The sequence below is a fragment of the Saccopteryx bilineata genome, chromosome 6, assembly GCF_036850765.1.
Source record: "Saccopteryx bilineata isolate mSacBil1 chromosome 6, mSacBil1_pri_phased_curated, whole genome shotgun sequence".
NCBI lineage: Eukaryota > Metazoa > Chordata > Mammalia > Chiroptera > Emballonuridae > Saccopteryx > Saccopteryx bilineata.
Window position 1 is genome coordinate 153,918,371 of NC_089495.1, and position 19,882 is coordinate 153,938,252.

Consider the following 19,882-nt stretch of genomic DNA (forward strand, 5'->3'; position numbering starts at 1 on the left):
GTGGATAAAGCGTCGACCTGGAATGCTGAGGTTGCCGGTTCAAAACCCTGGGCCTGCCCAGTCAAGGCACATATGGGAGTTAATGCTTCTTGCTCCTCCCCCCCTTCTCTCTCTCTCTTCTCTAAAAAAATGAAAAAATAGCCTGACCAGGTGGTGGCGCAGTGGATAGAGCGTCGGACTGGGATGCAGAAGGACCCAGGTTCGAGACCCCGAGCTCACCAGCTTGAGCGTGGGCTCATCTGGCTTGAGCAAAAAGCTCACCAGCTTGGACCCAAGGTCGCTGGCCCCAGCAGGGGGTTACTCGGTCTACTGAAGGCCCACGGTCAAGGCACATGTGAGAAAGCAATCAATGAACAACTAAGAAGTCGCAACGCGCAACGAGAAACTGATGATTGATGTTTCTCATCTCTCTCCGTTCCTGTCTGTCTGTCCCTGTCTATCTCTGCCTCTGTAAAAAAAAAAAAGAATAAATAAAAATTATAAAAAATTTTTTTTAAAAATCCCCCAAAAAACACTCTGAGGTCGCTGGCACTCGCCTGGCTCATCTGGCATGGGCTCACCACCTTGAGTGTGGGGTTGCTGGCATGAGCATAAGCATCACAGGCATTATCCCATGGTCGCAGGCTTGAGCCCAAGGTCAATGGCTTAAAGCTCAAGGTTGCTGGCTTGATCAAAAGGTTCTTGCTTGGCTGGCGACCCCTAGTCATGGCACATATGAGAAGCAATCAATTAACAAAAAAAAGTGCCACAAGTATGAGAGTGGATGCTTCTTATCTCTTTCCCTTCCTCTCAGTCTCTTAGTCAAGAAAAGAAAAAAGAAAAGAAAAGACAGGGTTATATTTTCTATTTACCTATTCATCTATTTCTATTTATTAAGTTTTATACTAACAGAAATAATCTAAAATTTCCTTCCTTTCCTATTTTGTGGAAGAGTTTAAACAGAATTGTTTTCTGAAACTTAACTTCCTTATGAAGCCCTCTGGTCCTGCCCACTTCCAGTGATAGCCTTTGAACTGAACCAGAAATCTTTTCCCTGCCTGACAAGAGTATGGCTGGTGCCCTACTCAGTTCAATGACTGAGATTAGTGGGGCTCCACCTCCGCAAACTCTTCTCCTACTCAAAGCAGGAGCCCAGTGGGCCCCTTTTTCTGTGATAGAGGAAGCCTGAGTACTGTACATTAGTGGACCCTGTGAAGGTTTAAATCCCTAGTACCAGTGAGAGAATCACAAATATCAGTTGGTATGTACCATTTTCTATTCTTGATATTGGCTATTCGTGCTTTCTCTTTTTTTCTTTTCCTGCTAATTTCATAAGAGGTTTGAAAGTTATAATAGTATCTAAGGTAAGTTTATTTTCTACTTCATCAAACACATTTTTTATATCCCTTAATATCAAATATATATTTAGTATTCCTCTCTTTGGGAAGACTGAAGATGCCAGCAGACTAGGCAGATGCACAGACTCCCAGCTCACTCCATCAAACTGGATTACAAATTAATTTAGGAACAATCAGCGTTAAAAACCAACTTTGGACTAAGAGAAAAGGTCTCAAAAACCAAGGTACAAAGAAGAAGCCACACTGAGCCTGTTAGGGAGTACAGAATTGTGGTGGAAGCTCCCTTGTTTCCAGGAGCAAAGGGGGGGGGTGAGGCTGAGAGCTCAGAAGGGCTCTCATTACAAGGAGAAGAGCAGAAAATATCGCTCACAGACACTTGCCTACGGACCTGGGGCTGAGAGGACTGGCCTGTCTTCCTAAAGGAAAGTGGGGAGAGAGACAGATGGTGAGGGGCAGAGGAATGCACGGGAGGAACAGAGAGGCTTACTCATCCAGTGCAGAGGCAGCCATAGCTGGAGGAGGCGTTGATCCCTCCACAAAGCACAAGCCTAAAGTGGTTCTGGGTGACCCACCTCCAGAAAGCTCCCAGCTCCAATCAGCCCAAAAAGACACAGCTGAAAACAGGAAGTGGGGAGGAGGGGCAGTAACTCAGGTCTCCAGGGAGATCTGAGAAACACCTCCCCCTACTGCAGCTGAGAAAGCACCCCCCCCCAGAGCAGTTAACAGAACAGCCTTCAGAGGTTCCACCCACTGCATGCCTGGATACAGTTTCAAATAAGCCCCCTGCTGAGATCAGTAAACAAGATTTCCACTGAGATAAGAAAACTGAGAAACAAACAAACAAATCAAATCAAGACTTCAAAGCCGCTCTACTAGGTAAAAAGACCACAACTGGAAGAAGCCTACAAGCCACACAGAGAATAATGGGAAGGCAGAGAAGCATAAATCATATCCTTCAACAAAACAAATGCTCAGAAAAAGTCCTGGATAAAATGGAAGAAATCAAATTACCGGATGTAGAGTATAAAATAATGATTATTAGGATGCTTAAGGATCTCAAAGCTACAATGGATGGACTTAATGAACACCTCAATAAGAAATTTAAGCATCAAAAAGGACATGGAAATCAAAAAGAAGAAACAGACAGAAATGACAAACAAAATATCAGAAATGAAGAGTACACTAGAAGGAATTAAAAGTAGGCTGCATGAAGCTGAGGACAGAATCAGCGACTTAGAGGAAAAGATAAGAGAAAACACAGAAGCAGAACAGCAAAAAAAAAAAAAAAAAAAAGAGGATCGAAACATCTGAGAAAATTCTAAGAGAGCTCTGTGACAACATGAAGAGAAACAATATCTGCATAATAGAGGTTCCTGAAGGAGAAGAGAAAAAACAAGGACTAGAGAATCTCTGAAAAAATTATAGCTGAAAATTTCCCTAAATTGATGCAGGAAACAGTCACACAGATATAAGAAGCATATTGAACCCCATTAAAAAAGAACCCAAACAGACCCACACCAAGACATATCATAATCAATCTACCAAAGCTAAGAGATAAAGAAAGAATATTAAAAGCTGTAAGGAAAAAACCTACAGAGGAAACCTAAGTCAATCACCTACAAAGAAAACCCCATAAGTATGACATCCAACTTCTCAACAGAAACACTTGAGGCCAGAAGGGATTGGCAAGAAATATTTAAAGAAATGAAGAACAAGAACTTAGAGCCAAGACTTCTCTATCCAGCAAGATTATCATTTAAAATTGAAAGAGAAATAAAAAGTTTCCCAGAAAACAAAACAAAACAAAAAACCACAACAACAACTCAAGGAATTCATCACAACCAAACCAATGCTGCAATATATGTTAAGGGGCTTGCTGTACACAGAACAAAGTGGGGGGAGGAATATATATATAGTAAAAGAGGAATGTAGATTTAAAGAAAAAATGGCAATAAACATCTACATATCAATAATAACTTTAGCCTGACCGGGCGGTGGCACAGTGGATAGAATGTTGGACTGGGATGCGAAAGACCCAGGTTCGAGACCCTGAGGTCGCCAGCTTGAGCACGGGCTCATCTGGTTTGAGCAAAAGCTCACCAGCTTGAGACCAAGGTCACTGGCTCCAGCAAGGGGTTACTCAGTCTGCTGAAGGCCCACGGTCAAGGCACGTATGAGAAAGCAATCAATGAACAATTAAGGTGTCGCAATGCGTAACGAAAAACTAATGATTGATGCTTCTCATCTCTCTGTCCCTATCTATCCCTCTCCCTGACTCTCTCTCTCTCTCTCTCTCTCTGTAAAAAAAAATAATAATTAAAAATAATAATAATAATAACTTTAAATGTAAATGGATTAAATGCTCCAATCAAAAGACATAGAGTAGCTGAATGGATAGAAAACAGAACCCATACATATACTGTCTACAAGAGATCCACCTCAAAACAAAAGATACACATAGACTAAAAGTAAAAGAATGGGAAAAAATATTTCATGCAAATGGAAATGAAAGAAAAGCTGGGGTAGCAATACTTATAACTGACAAAATACACTTTAAAACAAAGACTATAGTAAGGGATAAAGAATACATAATGATCTATTCATAATGAACCTCTATTATGCAGATACATAATGATAGAGGGAGCAATCCAACAGGAAGAGATAACCATTACAAATATCTATACACCTCTTATAGGAGCACCTAAATATATAAAGCAGATTTTGATGGACATAAAGGGAGAGATCAACAGCAATACTGTAATAGTAGGGGATTTTAATACCCCACTAAAATCAAAGGATAGATCCTCAAGAAAGAAAATTAACAAAGAAACAGCAGAATTAAGGGACACACTAGATCAACTGGATTTAATAAATATCTTCAGAACCTTTCACCCTAAAACAGCAGAATATACATTCTTTTCAAGTATACATAGTACATTCTCTAGGATAGACCACATATTAGGGCATAAAATGAGTCTCAACAAACTTAAGATTGAAACCGTATCAAGCACCTAAATCAACTACAATAGAAAAACTGAAAACACTGTAACACTTGGAAACTAAATAGCATGTTATTAAATAATGAATGGATCAACAATGAGATCAAGGAAGAAATAAAAAATTTCCTTGAAACAAATGAAAATGAGCATACAACAATTCAAACTCTGTGGGACACAGCAAAAACAGTCCTGAAAAGAAAGTTCATAACATTACAGGTATACCTTAAGCTAGAAAAAGCTAAAATAAAAAACTTAATCCTGCAACTGAAAGAACTAGAAAAAGAACAGTAAGTAAAGTCTAGAGGAAGTAGAAAGAAGGAAATAATAAAGATCAGAGTGGAAATAAATGACACAGTGACTAAAAAAACAATACAGAGAATCAATGAAACCAAGAGCTACTTCTTTGAAAAAGTAAACAAGATCGATGAACCCTTAGCCAGTCTCACCAAAAAAAAAAGAGAAAGGATTCAAATAAATAAAATTAGAAATGAGGGTGGAGAAGTAACAACAGACACAGCAGAAATACAAAGGATTGTAAGAAAATACTATGAAGAATTGTATGCCAAAAAATTAAGACAACCTAGGTGAAATGGACAAATTCCTTGAAAAATATAATCTTTCAAAAATCAATCTGGAAGAATCAGAAAACCTAAATAGACCACTTACAACAAATGAGATCAAAACAATTATCAAAAAACTCCCAAAAAACAAAAGCCCTGGGCCAGATGGCTTCACAGACAAATTCTACCAAATATTCAAAGAACTAACTCCTATCCTTCTTAAACTATTTCAAAATATTCAAGAAGAGGGAAAAATTCCAAGCTCCTTTTATGAGGCGAGCATAATTCTGATTCCAAAACCAGGCAAAGACAACACAAAGAAAGAAAACTATAGGCTGATATCCCTGATGAATTTAGATGCTAAAATTCTCAACAAAATATTAGCAAACCAGATCTAGCAATGCATGAAAAAAATCATACATCATGATCAAGTGGGATTTATTCTGGGGAGGCAAGGCTGATACAATATTCACAAATCAATCAATGTGATTCATCACATAAACAAAAGGAAGTACAAAAACCACATGATAATATCAATAGATGCAGAAAAAGCACTTGATAAAATCCATCACCCTTTTATGATCAAACTCTCAGCAAAGTGAGAATATAGGGAACATACCTCAACATGATAAAGGCCATCTATGACAGGCCCACAGCCAACACCATACTCAATGGGTAAAAATTAAAAGCAATCCCCTTCAGATCAGGAACATGGTAGGGGAGCCCCCTTTCACCACTCTTATTCAATATACTTCTGGAAGTCCTAACCACAGCAATCAGACAAGAAGAAGAAATAAAAGGCATCCAAATTGAAAAAGTAGAAGTAAAACTATCATTATTTGCTGATGATATGATACTGTGCATAGAAAACCCTCAAGTCGCAAACTACTGGACCTGATAAATGAATTCAGCAAGGTGTCAGGATATAAAATTAATACTCAGAAATCAGAGGCCTTTTTATACACTAACAATGAACTGTCAGAAAGAGAAATTAACAAAACAATTCCCTTCACTATTGCAACAAAAGAAGTAAAACACCTAGGAGTAAATTTAACTAAGGTTAAAGACTTGTACTCGGAAAATTATATAACATTGATAAAAGAAATCAAGGAAGATACAAACAAGTGGAAGCATTTACCATGTTCATGGTTAGGAAGAATCATTAAAATGTCCATATTACCAAAGCCATTTATAAATTCAATGTAATTTCTATTAAAATACCAAGGACATACTTCAAAGATATAGAACAAATATTCCAAAAATTCATATAGAACTAAAAGAGAACACGAATAGCCTCAGCAATCCTGAAAAGGAAGAATAAAGTGGGTGGTATCACACTTCCAGACGTCAAGTTATACGACAAGGCCATTGTACTCAAAACAGCTTGGTACTGGCATAAGAACAAGCATATAGATCAATGGAACAGAACAGAGAACTCAGAAATAAACCTGCACCTTTATGGACAATTGATATTTGACAAGGGTGGTGGTAATAGCATACAATGGAGTAAAGACAGTCTTTTTAACAAATGGTGTTGGGAAAATTGGACAGCTATCTGCTAAAAAATAAAACTAGACCACCAACTTACACCATTCACAAAAATAAACTCAAAATGGATAAAAGACTTAAATGTAAGTCGTGAAACCATAAGCATCTGAGAAGAAAACATAAGCAGCAAGCTCTTCAACATCTCTCGCAGCAATATATTTGCTGATTTATCTAAACACGCAAAGGAAATAAAGGACAGGATGAACAAATGAGATTATATCAAACTAAAAAGCTTTTGCACAGCTAAAGACAATATGAACAAAATAAAAAGGCAAACCACACAATGGGAGAACATATTCGACAATATGTTTGATAAGGCGTTAATAACCAAAATTTATAAAGAAATTGTAAAACTCAACACTAGGAAGATAAACAATCCAATCAAATAATGGGCAAAAGAAATGAATAGACACTTCTCCAAAGAGGACATACAGATGGCCAATAGGCATATGAAAAAATGCTCAACATCACGAATCATTAGAGAAATGCAAATTAAAACCACAGTGAGATATCATCACACCAGTCAGAATAGCGCTCATCAACACATAACAAAGGATGGCGAGGATGTGGAGAAAATGGAATCCTCCCGCACTGCTGGTGGGAATGCAGACTGGTGCAGCCACTGTGGAAAAAAGTTTGGAGATTGCTCAAAAAATTAAAAATCGAACTACCTGTTGACCCAGCCATTCCACTTGTAGGAATATATCCCAAAAACACCACATCAATGACTGAAAAGGAAAAATAAACCCCCATGTTTATGGCAGCATTGTTCACAACAGCGAAGATCTGGAAACAGCCCAAGTGTCCATCAGTGGACGAGTGGATTAAAAAGCTGTGGTACATATACACAATAGAATACTATGGGGCCATGAAAAAGAAAGAAATATTAATTTTTGTGACAACATGGATGGAACTAGAAACTATTACGTTAAGTGAAATAAGCCAGGCAGAGAAAGAAAAATATCATATGACCTCACTCATTTGAGGAATTCAAGGAACAATATGAACTAAGGAGCGGAATAGAGACAGAGATGGGATCAAAGGATCCAGAAGCAAAGGGGATAATAGAATGATAGGATGGAAGGAGAGCAGAAAAGCAAATCCTGGAGGGAAGGGGGGAGGGCGTTACAGAGATGGGGACAAGGGGGATGTACTGGGGAACATGGGGGAGGGAAGGATGTATTGGGGGAGACACTAGAATCCATGTAAACACAAATTAATTTTTAAAAAATATCCCTCTCTTTGGGATGATGTCTTGAGATTTATGCCTAGCTAATTCATTTATACTTTTTATTTTGTAATGTTAACATTAAAGGCTACCAATTTCCCCTGGGTACTCTCTAGTTACAACCCTAAAATTTCAATATATATAGTATTCTCACTAACTTTGAATTATAATGTTTTCTAATTCTCATTATGGCTTTTTTTTGACCATCAGCTATTTAGAGGTATATTTCTTAGGTTTCAACCATATAGTCCTTGCACTGCTTTAAACTTTTACCACAAATGTCCATGTTTTAAAATTTTACATATATGGAATCATACCCCATGTGTTTTTTCACTCTGTTGTACATGGATGAGATTCAATCTCACTGACACTTGTTGCTCTAGTTTGTCACTGCTGTGGAACCACACTACAATTTAACAATTTAAACAGGCCTGATTTATGGGCATTTAGGAGTTGTTACCAAGGTTTCACAGCTACAAAACATTATAAAAAATTATTTGTCTACATGTTTTCATATATACATGTAAGGTTTTGCTAAGGTGTTTAGTTAGAAGTAGAAACGCATTTTCAACCTTGTTTTGACCAAATTTTTCTCTAAAATGCTTGCAGTAACCATTATTCTAGTTGCTCTTTTATCAGCAATGTCTACTTAGCTTAAGCACTGTCTCTGTTATCATAGGAAGAATTAAGTCCATTCCATTTGCTGAAGCCTCTACTGGTGGCAGAGTTACATTCAAAATAGGAGAAAGAAAAGAAAGAAGAAAAATGTATCCGTAAGATTTATATGAGGAAAACACCAAAGAAAACTGAGAGCAATCCTTAGCAGATGAAAAATGGTTAGTGGCAGAGCCTGATCAGGAGGTGGCACAGTGGACAGAGCATCGGATTGGGACGCAGAGGATACAGGATCGAAACCCCAAGGTCACCAGCTTGAGTGCAGGCTCACCAGCTTGAGCATGGGGTCACTGGTTTGAGCCAGGGGTCAATAGCTCAGCTGGAGCCTCTTTGTCAAGGCACATATGAGAAAGCAATAAATGGACAACTAAGGAGCCGAAACAAATAACTGATGCTTTTCATCTCTCTCCTTACTGCCTGTCTTTCTCTATCTGTCTCTGTCTCTCTCTCTCTGTCTCTCTTGCTAAAAACAAGGAAAAAATATTTTTTCATTATAAAATAAAACACATGCACTGGCCAGGTAGCTCAGAGCTCGATCCTGACACACCAAGGCTGAGGGTTCGATCTTGGATCAGAGCACATGCAAGAATCAATTGATGAATGCATAATTAAGTGGAATAACAATTCAATGTTTCTCTCCCTTCCTCTCTCTCTAAAATCAATCAATAATAATTTTTTTTAAAAAGCTACTGGTGAATAACTGTAGCTTAAATAACAAACTGTAGCTTGAATAACTGCTTAAATAACGAAATTTTATTTAAGCCCTGGCCTGATAGCTTGGTTAGAGCATCGTCTCGAAGCACAGAGGTTGCCGGTTCGATCCCTGATCAGGGCACATACCGAAACAGAACAATGTTCCTGTCTCTCTCTCCTTCTCTCCTCCCTTCCTCTCTCTCTAAAAATCAATGAAATAAACACTAAAAAAAAAGAAATTTATCTTAAAAAAATTATTTAAAAAAATAATAAAACAGATGTTGAAAGCAATACAAAGCTATATTCATATTTTTTAAATGACAATGTTATATACCTTGGATTGAGCCCTGTAGGTAGAATGATTTTTACTTTTCACACCATACTAATTCATATTTTTATCATAAGCTTGTATTAGTTTTGTACTAATAACTATTTTAAATTGATTATTATCTATTTAAATAATAAATTGTTATTATTTATTGAATAGCTGAATAGCTTGATTGGTTAGAGCAGTGGTAGTCAACCTGGTCCCTACCGCCCACTAGTGGGCATTCCAGCTTTCATGGTGGGAGGAAGTGGAGCAACCGAAGTATAAATAAAGAGATAGGTTTAACTATAGTAAGTTGTTTTATATTTATTCTGAAAAAATAAAAATAAAAAAAATAAAGGATTTACTCTGCCAAATAGCGAAAATCTGACATAAAGTACTTGGTAAGTAATTATTATTATATACTTTAACTTGCTATAACTCTGCTTTATAAATTTTATAAAGTAAAGTTACTTCCCTACTTTATAAATCACCATTACTGTGGAACCAGTGGGCAGTTAGAAAATTTTACTACTAACAGAGATACAAAAGTGGGTGGTAGGTATAAAAAGGTGACTACCCCTGGGTTAGAGCAACGTTCTAAAGTGCAATGTTGCCAATTCGATATCCAGTTAGGGCACATACAGGAACAGGTTGATGGTCCTTTCTCTCTCTCTCTCTCTCTCTCTCTCTCTTTTTTCCTCTCTCACTAAAATTATTAAATTAAAAGTTTTAAAAATTAATTTTTTAGAGAAGAAACAGGTAGAAGAAGGAAGAGAGGGGTGAAGAGAGGTTAGAGGGAGAGAGAGAAAAAGAGAACATCAATTTTGGTTATTCCACTTATTTGTGCACTTACTGGTTGAATTTTGAAATGTGCCCTAACTAGGGATGGAACCCTCAACCTTGGTGTGTTAGGATGATGCTCTAACTAACTGAGCTACCCAGCTAGGGCCTGTAGTAGTAACTTCTAAAAGACTAACTAAAGTTAAAGAAAGTCCCTAGGGCTACAAAATAGATTCAAGACAAAAATTGAAAAACTGATCTTTTTTTTTAACCATCTGCACATTTATCTACTTAGGAACTACATGACCTTTGGTCACTCACCTCTAAATAAAGCAGATGTCTAGCATAGTACCTGAAACATTCTATAATATTAAAAAATATGAGTGTTCTTTCTAGTCAATAAAGATGCTTTTTATGATAAAAATACTAATTTTCATATACTTGAACTACTTTGATATTCATTACAATCCTATATCATAAATTAGAACTAATGTTCACTCACATTTACGTCATACAGGAAGAAAACAAGGTCAATAATAATTAAGTCTTTAACACAGCCTTTTAAATACGTTAACTTTCATTTTCAATAGACCAATGTTCCAAAAAGGAGTCTGATATACCATTCACAAGGCTACGAATTCACTCACCTCGTATGTCCTAAAGATTCCCGCCATATTGGTAGCATCACAACTGGTTTAACTGCACACTCCAAAATAGCTAAAGCCAGTGCAAATTCTCTGGGTTTGCTACACATCTGAACTGCCTTGATCCAATTTGCCCTGTATTTCAGAAGGAAAAAAAATATTTCACTTCACTGATCCTAAGTTACAAGCATAAGAGTTGTAATTTATGATGCCTCTGCCTTATAGGGTATATCTTTCTAAGCTAAGAATGTATAAATATATTGCTACTGGAATTTTTTACCTCATAGAATCATAAATTTTGACCATTGGCAGGAATCTCAAAAGTCACTTAGTCCTCCAACTTCATAAACCTTCTGCAGGGTTCTTACTTTGTTTGGTCTTCACTTGATCACATGGATCAAGAGTCTGCTTTCCAAAAATCTCCCAAATGTTAGTGTTGGTTCAGTAACTTAGAAGTACACTCACATCCCTAATGTCCTCAGTGTTTTGCAGACTAAATATACTTCATTCGACTCATCAGTAATGACCGCATAAAGAACCCACCTGCAACGATCATTTTGTAAATATTTACTCTCGTCATAGCAGTAAATGAACCTTGGTCTCCTTTACCTGTGTGAAGCCCAATTGGGATGAAGAAAAGATGACGGGATATTATTTTCCAGTTGGGTGATAGTCAATCTCAGCGTAGATATTGTAAGAACTTTGGACCCATGGACAGAACCATTCCATTTGAACTCTCCTGCTGGAGTCAGACAGAATTTGTGTGCAAGATGCCTTCTCTTATCATGGTCTTCTCTGTGTTGGTGCTTATTCAAAGCAAATGAATTGGTGGAATACTGATTGTGGTAGACACGATACTTCCCTTCTTGACCCAACTTAAAATAATTGTTGATATTTCCTTTCATGATCACTTCCTTTTTGGTGCTCAACCGTGAAATTTCTCCTTGAGAGTTAACTACCAGCACCTACCCAAGAAAATAAAAAGATTCCATTTCTTGTATCAAATATGCTAATTTAATTACTTGCCTTTCAATAATTTGTAATGTATCATTCTAAATAAGTTACAATACATCTGACTAAATTTTTCTATTTTTTTTTATTCATTTTAGAGAGGAGAGTGAGAGACAGAGTGAGAGAGAGAGAGAGAGAAAGAGAGAGAGAAAAGGGGGAGGAGTAGGAAGCATCAATTCCCATATGTGCCTTGACCAGACAAGTGCAGGGTTTTGAATTGGCGACTTCAGCGTTTCAGGTCAGCGCTTTATCCACTGCACCACCACAGGTCAGGCATGACTGAATTTTTGAAGTTTAAAAGCTAAAGCTAGTTGTTTATGTCTGACCTGTGGTGGTGCAGTGGATAAAGCATCAAACTGGAATGTTGAGGTTGCCAGTTCAAAACCCTGGGCTTGCCAAGTCAAGGCACATACAGGAAGCAACTACTATAAGTTGATGTTTCCTGCTTCTCCCCCAACCCACCCTCTCCACTCTCTAAAAATCAATAAATAAAAAATTTACAAAGCTAATTGTTTATAATTTAAAAACCAAGATACACCTGCAAAAAGAAAATTAACCTCTATTAAGTGCTTATTATAAGTCAGACACATTAAGTACTTTTATGTATCTCAAATATACACACAAAACTATATGTGTAAATCATTCACCAATCATTATTTCCATCCTACAATACATAGGTTAAGGAAAAAGGAGAAAATTAAATGTACTATTCCCCCCCAAAAAAATTTTTTTTCTTTTCCTTCTTCTTTTCCAAGCAAGCAGAGAGGAGAGAGAGGGACAGATTACTGCATGCACCCCAACTAGGATCCACTTGGTAACCCCTATCTTGGGCAGATGCTCTGCCCATCTGAGACCATGCTTACAACCGAACTATTTTTAGCACCTGAGGTGGAGGCTCCACAGAACCATCCTCAGTGCCTGGGGCCAATGCACTCAAATGAAGTGATCTATGGCTGTGATCATAGAAGAGAAGAGAAGAGAGAGAGAAAAAGAGAGAAGAGGGAGGCGGAGGGGAAGGAGAAGCAGATGGTCACTTCTCCTGTGTGTCCTGACTGGGAATCAAACCTGGGACATCCACATGCTGCGCTGAAGCTCTACCACTGAGTCAAGAGGCCAGGGCACAAAAATATATTCCTAAAAATATTTTTTTTCCTGCTTCTTTTATCAATTTCAGCTTTAGTATAAGAGCCCGAGGATAATCTAAAATAGTGTTCTCAAAAGAGTTGATCCCAGTCCTTTAGTGAACTATGAAATCAACAGTGGGTCTTATTCACCTTTTTTTTTTAATGAAATACAATATAATAGAAGAGAAAATAACAGTGTTTCCCACATAGGAAGGTAAAATACTATTTCAGGAAAATTTTGTGTGTACTGGGGTTGTTATGAAAAATGTCTTAGTGCAGGTCAGAGTAAAAAAGAAATTTGAAAGTCACTGCTTTAAAGCAATTCCTATGATGTTAATAAAAGAACATATCTCTCATATCTACTCTGCAAATTATTCTTAACAGGAAGACAAAGTTGTAGCCATTATTCTGTCACTATGGCTAGCCAGAATAATGCTGAGTCCTAGCTTTAATCTTTTAGCTCATAATCAGAGCTGGGATGCAGTGCTTTCTGTGCACTGTATTCTGCATCAAGGGGAAGTCCTATTCTTTAGGGACAGGTTCATCTAAAATAATACCAGCCAGATCTGAGTATTGAAGTATCTACAACTTCTTAATAAAGCCCATAAATAGACTACTCATTACCCTATGTGAAAAAAATAAGGCTCTATCTCTTTAGAATTACATACAATGAAAATAACCATAAAGAAAGAATACCACCCATTTACAGCATTTCTATGCATGGCCTGAAATTCGGGTGCACAAATATACTCACAAACCTAATACTTTAATTCTTGTTAGCCAATACACTCCTGGAAGTGGAGAAAACACAATTCAAAAGAAGGGTCTAACTTCTCCCAGGAAGAAATACAAATGGCCAACAGATATATGAAAAGATGCTCATCTTCTTTAGCTATTAGAGAAATGCAAATCAAAACGGCAATGAGATACCACCTCACACCTGTTCGATTAGCTGTTATTAGCAAGACAGGTAATAGCAAATGTTGGAGAGGCTGTGGAGAAAAAGGAACCCTCATACACTGTTGGTGGGAATGTAAAGTAGTACAACCATTATGGAAGAAAGTATGGTGGTTCCTCAAAAAACTGCAAATAGAACTACCTTATGACCCAGCAATCCCTCTACTGGGTATATATCCCCAAAACTCAGAAACATTGATACGTAAAGACACATGCAGCCCCATGTTTATTGCAGCATTGTTCACAGTGGCCAGGACATGGAAACAACCAAAAAGCCCATCAATAGATGACTGGATAAAGAAGATGTGGCACATATACACTATGGAATACTACTCAGCCATAAGAAATGATGACATCGGAACATTTACAGCAAAATGGTGGGATCTTGATAACATGATACGAAGCGAAATAAGTAAATCAGAAAAAAACAGGAACTGTATTATTCCATACGTAGGTGGGACATAATAGTGAAACTAAGAGACATTGATAAGAGTGTGGTGGTTACGGGGGGGAGGGGGGAATGGGAGAGGGATAGGGGGTGGGGAGGGGCACAAAGAAAACAAGATAGAAGGTGACAGAGGACAATCTGACTTTGGGTGGTGGGTATGCAACATAATTGAACGACAAGATAACCTGGACTTGTTATCTTTGAATATATGTATCCTGATTTATTGATGTCACCCCATTAAAAAAATAAAATTATAAAAAAAAAAAAAGAAGGGTCTATAAACTTGCTGCCCTTATTTATAAGGTGTGGTAAATAAAATTATTCTACTTTCAAGAAACTATTGTTTTAAACAGAAAGCACACACCTCTTTGCCCTCCTTAAATAATTTATTTGCTTCGTGGGCTGCGGCTGCCACCTGCTGGCTCTTCAGCTGACTCAGCTTGCTATCTGGATTCCGTAACCGGGTGATAATCCGAGTTGACCCGGACGTTCCTCGTCCACCACCAGGAGACTCGCTTATTTCCCCATTAGACTTTTCTGATTTGAAATCACCTGTTATCAACAAAAAGACAAAAATAATTTCTAATAGTAAGTAAATTATATATGATACTACTTTATCCCAAATTCATATACTGATGTACATCGAAGATCCAGAAAGTAAACAAAAAAGTCCTTGAAAAGCCAAAACAAATGTATTATTTCTTGCACATTTTACTTAAAAGAAAGATGTCAGAACTGGACTGTGAGTTAATTATTATTTTACAGAAAATTCAAACTTGCCAGGTTATCTGTTTCAAAGCTCATCTCACAGACAGAAAACAGGAAGGGCCGCTACAAATTTACAAGTTAACAAACATATTAAATCAAAATGCACACTAATAAAATGTTCTCTTACGTACTAAATGTGGATTTCTGCATAAAAAGTAAAAGATATAATTAATTTAAAAAAGATTTCCATTGAAATTCCGTTTAAACACCTAATGGTTGAAAGCTTATAAATATGAATGTCAAGTGAATTTTTTCTTAAAGTATCCAGATTATCTGTATATAAAAATAATTATATATGTGAAAATCAACTAAATTAGTTTTTTAAATATAATCAAGGTGTCTCACATTTTCATAGTACCTTAATTTTTTAATGCAACAGATTTAACTGCCATGGAACAATTTCTGCTTATTTCCATATATTTTGAAAGGATTCACCCCTATCCAATTTACACTGGCCAGATAGTTGAACAATATCTCATTTTTCTTTTTTAATTTAAAGCTGAACAATATCTCATTTTTCTTTTTTAATTTAAAGCTTTGTAAAATTAAGCCAGTATGGCACTGACAAACGAAAAATAAAAGAGAAACTTACTATACTTTATAATATAAAGATGGCCTTTTAAGTGCAAAAGAAACTGGATTGGGAAAACTGGCTATCCATTTTGAAAAATACAAAAGTTAAAACAAGTTGGTAAACATCTTAATTTGATGTATTCATCACCCCTTCCTTCCTCTGGGGATATGCTTTCCCCCACTAGGACCACATAATTCTGCCAGGACTGCAAGGAAGTGTCTTGCCCTATGGAACAGCAACGCCATCCAGCACAGCCAGACTGAGCACATCAGTAGTTGGATAGTGACTCTCCCAGAACTGGTTATATGGCCCAAGCCCTTCAGCATCCTATTCCAACTTTGAAAATTTGGAAATGGAGAAACAGTCTTCCTTTAGAAAATCTGAAGGTGGAAAAGGGTATTAGTGAGCATAAATTGTATAAATTAAAGGTTGGCTACTTTTACCCACCACATGGAGAAAACCTCCAATAGTAAGAAATGATAGTAAGCCCACCCTGGGGGTGGGGTGTGATGACCATGAGAGGAAGATCAAGGAATAACCTCATTTAGGTCATTACTGCATCCAGTAATGCACCTGACATGCCATCATTACTTCTGGACTTCCCAATTGTATAAGTCAATAAAATTGCCTTTTTGTTTTAAGTAAGTCTGGTGAATTTCAGTCACTTATCATCAATAAATTCTAAATAATCCAGCAGAGTATTTTAAGATTTTGATCTCAAAATATGGCACTGACTAAATCAAGATATGGTGGTGCTTGGTATTTTGCCATCCCAGGCTGGGAAATTAGTAACTTTTGATATGTGGTAGCAATGCAGCTGATTACCATCAACAATTTTCTCCTGGATTCCAGACCATGAGTCTACCCATGGGGAAGGTGTATGCCAATATGTTGTATTATGATGTCTAAATCTTGCGACCATTTTTTAATCAAGTCCTACAATAAAGACTTTCTATTCTAAAGAGCAGAAAGAGAATGGCACAGCTTTTAAAAATAAGCTCTTCAATTTAGAGCCAAGAATCCAATATTGTCAAGTTGTCAATCGTTTTTGCCACTTGCTAAGTTTAGTGCAAGTAAGGGAAAAGAGGCGGAACATCGTTGCTGGGTAAGACTTGAAAGGAAACCAGGCTGAGAGTGGAGGCCCCTAAAATCCATCGCTCAAAACCCATACTATAAAGGAGTGAATCACCCAGATGGAGCCTGGAGGCAGAGAAGGGAGCTGCTTTACCCCAGCCTCTGGCTTTCATTGTTTAATGATGTGAGGAGACAGAAGCCTAGATAGACTTTGTTCACCTGAGAATAGAAGAGTACGTTTACCTTCAGGGACCCTGGACCACATTTCCATGCATCAGGTATTAGCTGGGGTCTGTAAGGGAGTGCCATTACCCCAGAAAATTCCAAACCTGCCAACCTCAAATTGTTCAAACCTACAGCAATCCTCAGCATCCCATCCAACAACAGCCCGCCAGCATAGGCTGCTAATGCAGAACAGCCTCCAGAAGGAAGATCTTCCCATATGCTTCTCACTTCTCAGCCACAGCCATCCTCCAGAAAACCGATGGCAGCAACGTTTATCAAGAATGTCCTCTACTAGCGAGATGAATGTTAAACGTAATTAAATTCATAATTTGGCTCATGGATTTTGAGATCAAGGTAAGCTACATCCAGACCTAATAAAAAATAATAAACACAGAAATGGAAATCCTAGATACAATTTCCAGATGTACTTTTGGGAAACAAGTTTTTGAAAACAAGTTTCAATTGTGAGTGACAATTTTGCATTATGTTCAGCAGAAGCATTTTTGAGTTTGAATACACAAGTTTGTACAGAGCTACCAAAGGTTGGAACTGTGGTTACATACTGTTTTCTACTTTTGCTGCATCCCTCTTTCTTTGGAAATCATTCCTATCCCAATCCACTCATATACCTTTGCTGGAGCCATCAATCATTATATCTTGCCTGTCCTGGCCACAGATGTGGGAACAATGTGTCCAAGATAGGCCACTCAAATTCTTTCCTCAAGGGCTTTTGATTTGGAGCAGGAGTAGAGGCCTTGCCTTTAGGTCACAGATCTTGGAAAGATATGAATTCACAGATCTTGGAAAGATATGAATACAAACTGCTGATGCCATTTTCCCTGCCACTTGGAAAAAGCCTGTCTGTCTTAGCAGAGAATGAAGTTAACAAACAAACATATGCAGATCAAAAAGGTGAGAGTAAAAGAAAGAAGACAGAGTTTTAATACCCGAGGGTCCAGTTATGCCTGCCGAGAGCTTGGGTTTCCCCAGTACATAAGTAATTCAATTCACCCTTTCACTTAAGTTAGTTTAAGCTGATTTGGTCACTTGCATCTGAAAAAGTCCTAATTAAAACAGATCTACCTCATAACATACACAAATTTATACTCCAGAAAAATTTAAAAGTTATAGAAGTATTATGCAAGATTACTGTAAAATACATATACATTTTTGGGATAGGATGGTCTTCCTTAATAAGACACAAAATCCAGAAAAACCCTAAAGAAAAAGTTTAATAAATTTACATAAAAATATAAACATTTCTGTATAACAGAAAGAGTTAAAAACAAGCAAAGATTATATAAGCAAGTATAAATGTAAAATCAGAGATTAATAGTCCTAATACTTTATAAAGCATTCTTAAAACTCATTAAGAAAAAAATATCAACTTAAAAAAGGGAAAAATGAGCAAATGATATAAAGAAGTAATACACAGAAAGTTGAACAAACACATGAAAAGAAATTCAACCATTAGTTAGCAGGGATCTGCTGCAAATTTTAAAATGAAATACTTTACCATGCTGAATTTAGATCAGAGTATAAAGAAATACTTATGTATGTAAATTACTTGCAATATATGTATCACTTTTAATGTACAATGAAGCAATAGCCATCACTAGTTTAAAATGTGCCTAACCATTTGACCTAGCAATTCCACTTACTATGTCTATACTGCAAAACATAACTGCACAAGTACACAAAGACATAGGGTGAAGATGTTAAAAGGCACCATTTGTAGTAAAAAAAACAACAACACAAACAAACCTGCTAACACTGTAAATGTCCATTATTAAAGAAATAGTTAATGAATTATGGTTTGTCCATATCGTGGAGTACCATACAGCAGTTAAAAAAGAATGAATTCATTTTATAACATGAAAAGATCCATTACATGTATTACTGAGTGAATAAAAACAAGATGCAGAACAATACATGCAAAATGATCCTGTTTAAATAAAAAACAAAACCAAAAAAATTTTGTAAACATATATAAATGAAACTGCATGGAGAAAGATAAAAATGTTACACACCAAATAGTTGATGGGGGTTACCTTTGGGGAGAAGGGTGTAAAAAAGATGTTTTCTCTGTGCGCTTTTCATATTATTTTAAAAACAAAAATCAATGAGTGAAGCACTACATGTATTTTAAAAAAAGAAAAGAAAATCTAAATCTTCCCACCCCATCAAACTTTCATTTAAAAAATTAAAAATTAAAAAAGTATATAATAAAAAGCTTGCTTTAATGTATGAAGTGTATTCTTACCTATCTCTTCTTGAATAGAGACAGGTGTATGAGACTCTCTTTCTCCATTTTCAGGGTCATCAGCTGCCTGAGCAGATTCACTCTGGGAAGAATTGGGTTCACTGCTGCTGTGACTGTTTTCCAGACTAGGCTGCATGAAGGCAGTGGTAGCACTAGTGTTACTGCTGTCACATGTCTTGTTAGGTTCTTCTAGAAAAACAGAATAGCTGATTTTTAAATTGGAAATCACATAAAAAATAACTAATTGTCAGAAAAGACATTTTATTGTTTTAGAACTGCATTACAAAGCTAGATTTTAACAAGAAAAGCTGCTCATGTATGAATAATGTAATGTATGAAAAGGAGTTTATGAACAACACCCTGAGTTACTTTTTAAGTCTCCCAGTCTGTTAACTCCAACTTTTAAATCTTTGTCTACAGTACAAAGCAGACAATTTTTCAGGTACCCCAGAGCTAAAGAATAATAAAGTGATATAACTATCTCACAAAGCTTATGGCATACCAGATACTGCATAAGTGATTTGGTTGAGATAATCCCTCAGAATCTGATATTTATATACTCACTTTCCAAAAAGAACTCACAGTATTAGAAACAGACTTAAAGAAAATTCTTTATCTGTAAAGTTTCTGCCTAAATTCTGACTCAAAATTAACTAGAAGGTAA

The 19,882-nt window shown here is 36.7% G+C and overlaps 1 protein-coding gene across 3 annotated transcripts in view; it reads right to left on the minus strand.

Annotated features, from left to right (window-relative positions):
* Window positions 1–19,882, minus strand: part of BPTF (bromodomain PHD finger transcription factor) — a 182,298-nt gene that overhangs the window by 85,315 nt on the left and 77,101 nt on the right. For all 3 annotated transcript variants that reach the window (XM_066235079.1, XM_066235077.1, XM_066235078.1), the window contains exons 6-9: window positions 19,219–19,407; window positions 14,679–14,866; window positions 11,384–11,739; window positions 10,778–10,909 (exon numbers count right to left, since the gene is read on the minus strand). In XM_066235079.1, the coding sequence (XP_066091176.1) occupies window positions 10,778–10,909; window positions 11,384–11,739; window positions 14,679–14,866; window positions 19,219–19,407 (865 nt within the window). The remainder of the gene's footprint in view (window positions 1–10,777; window positions 10,910–11,383; window positions 11,740–14,678; window positions 14,867–19,218; window positions 19,408–19,882) is intronic.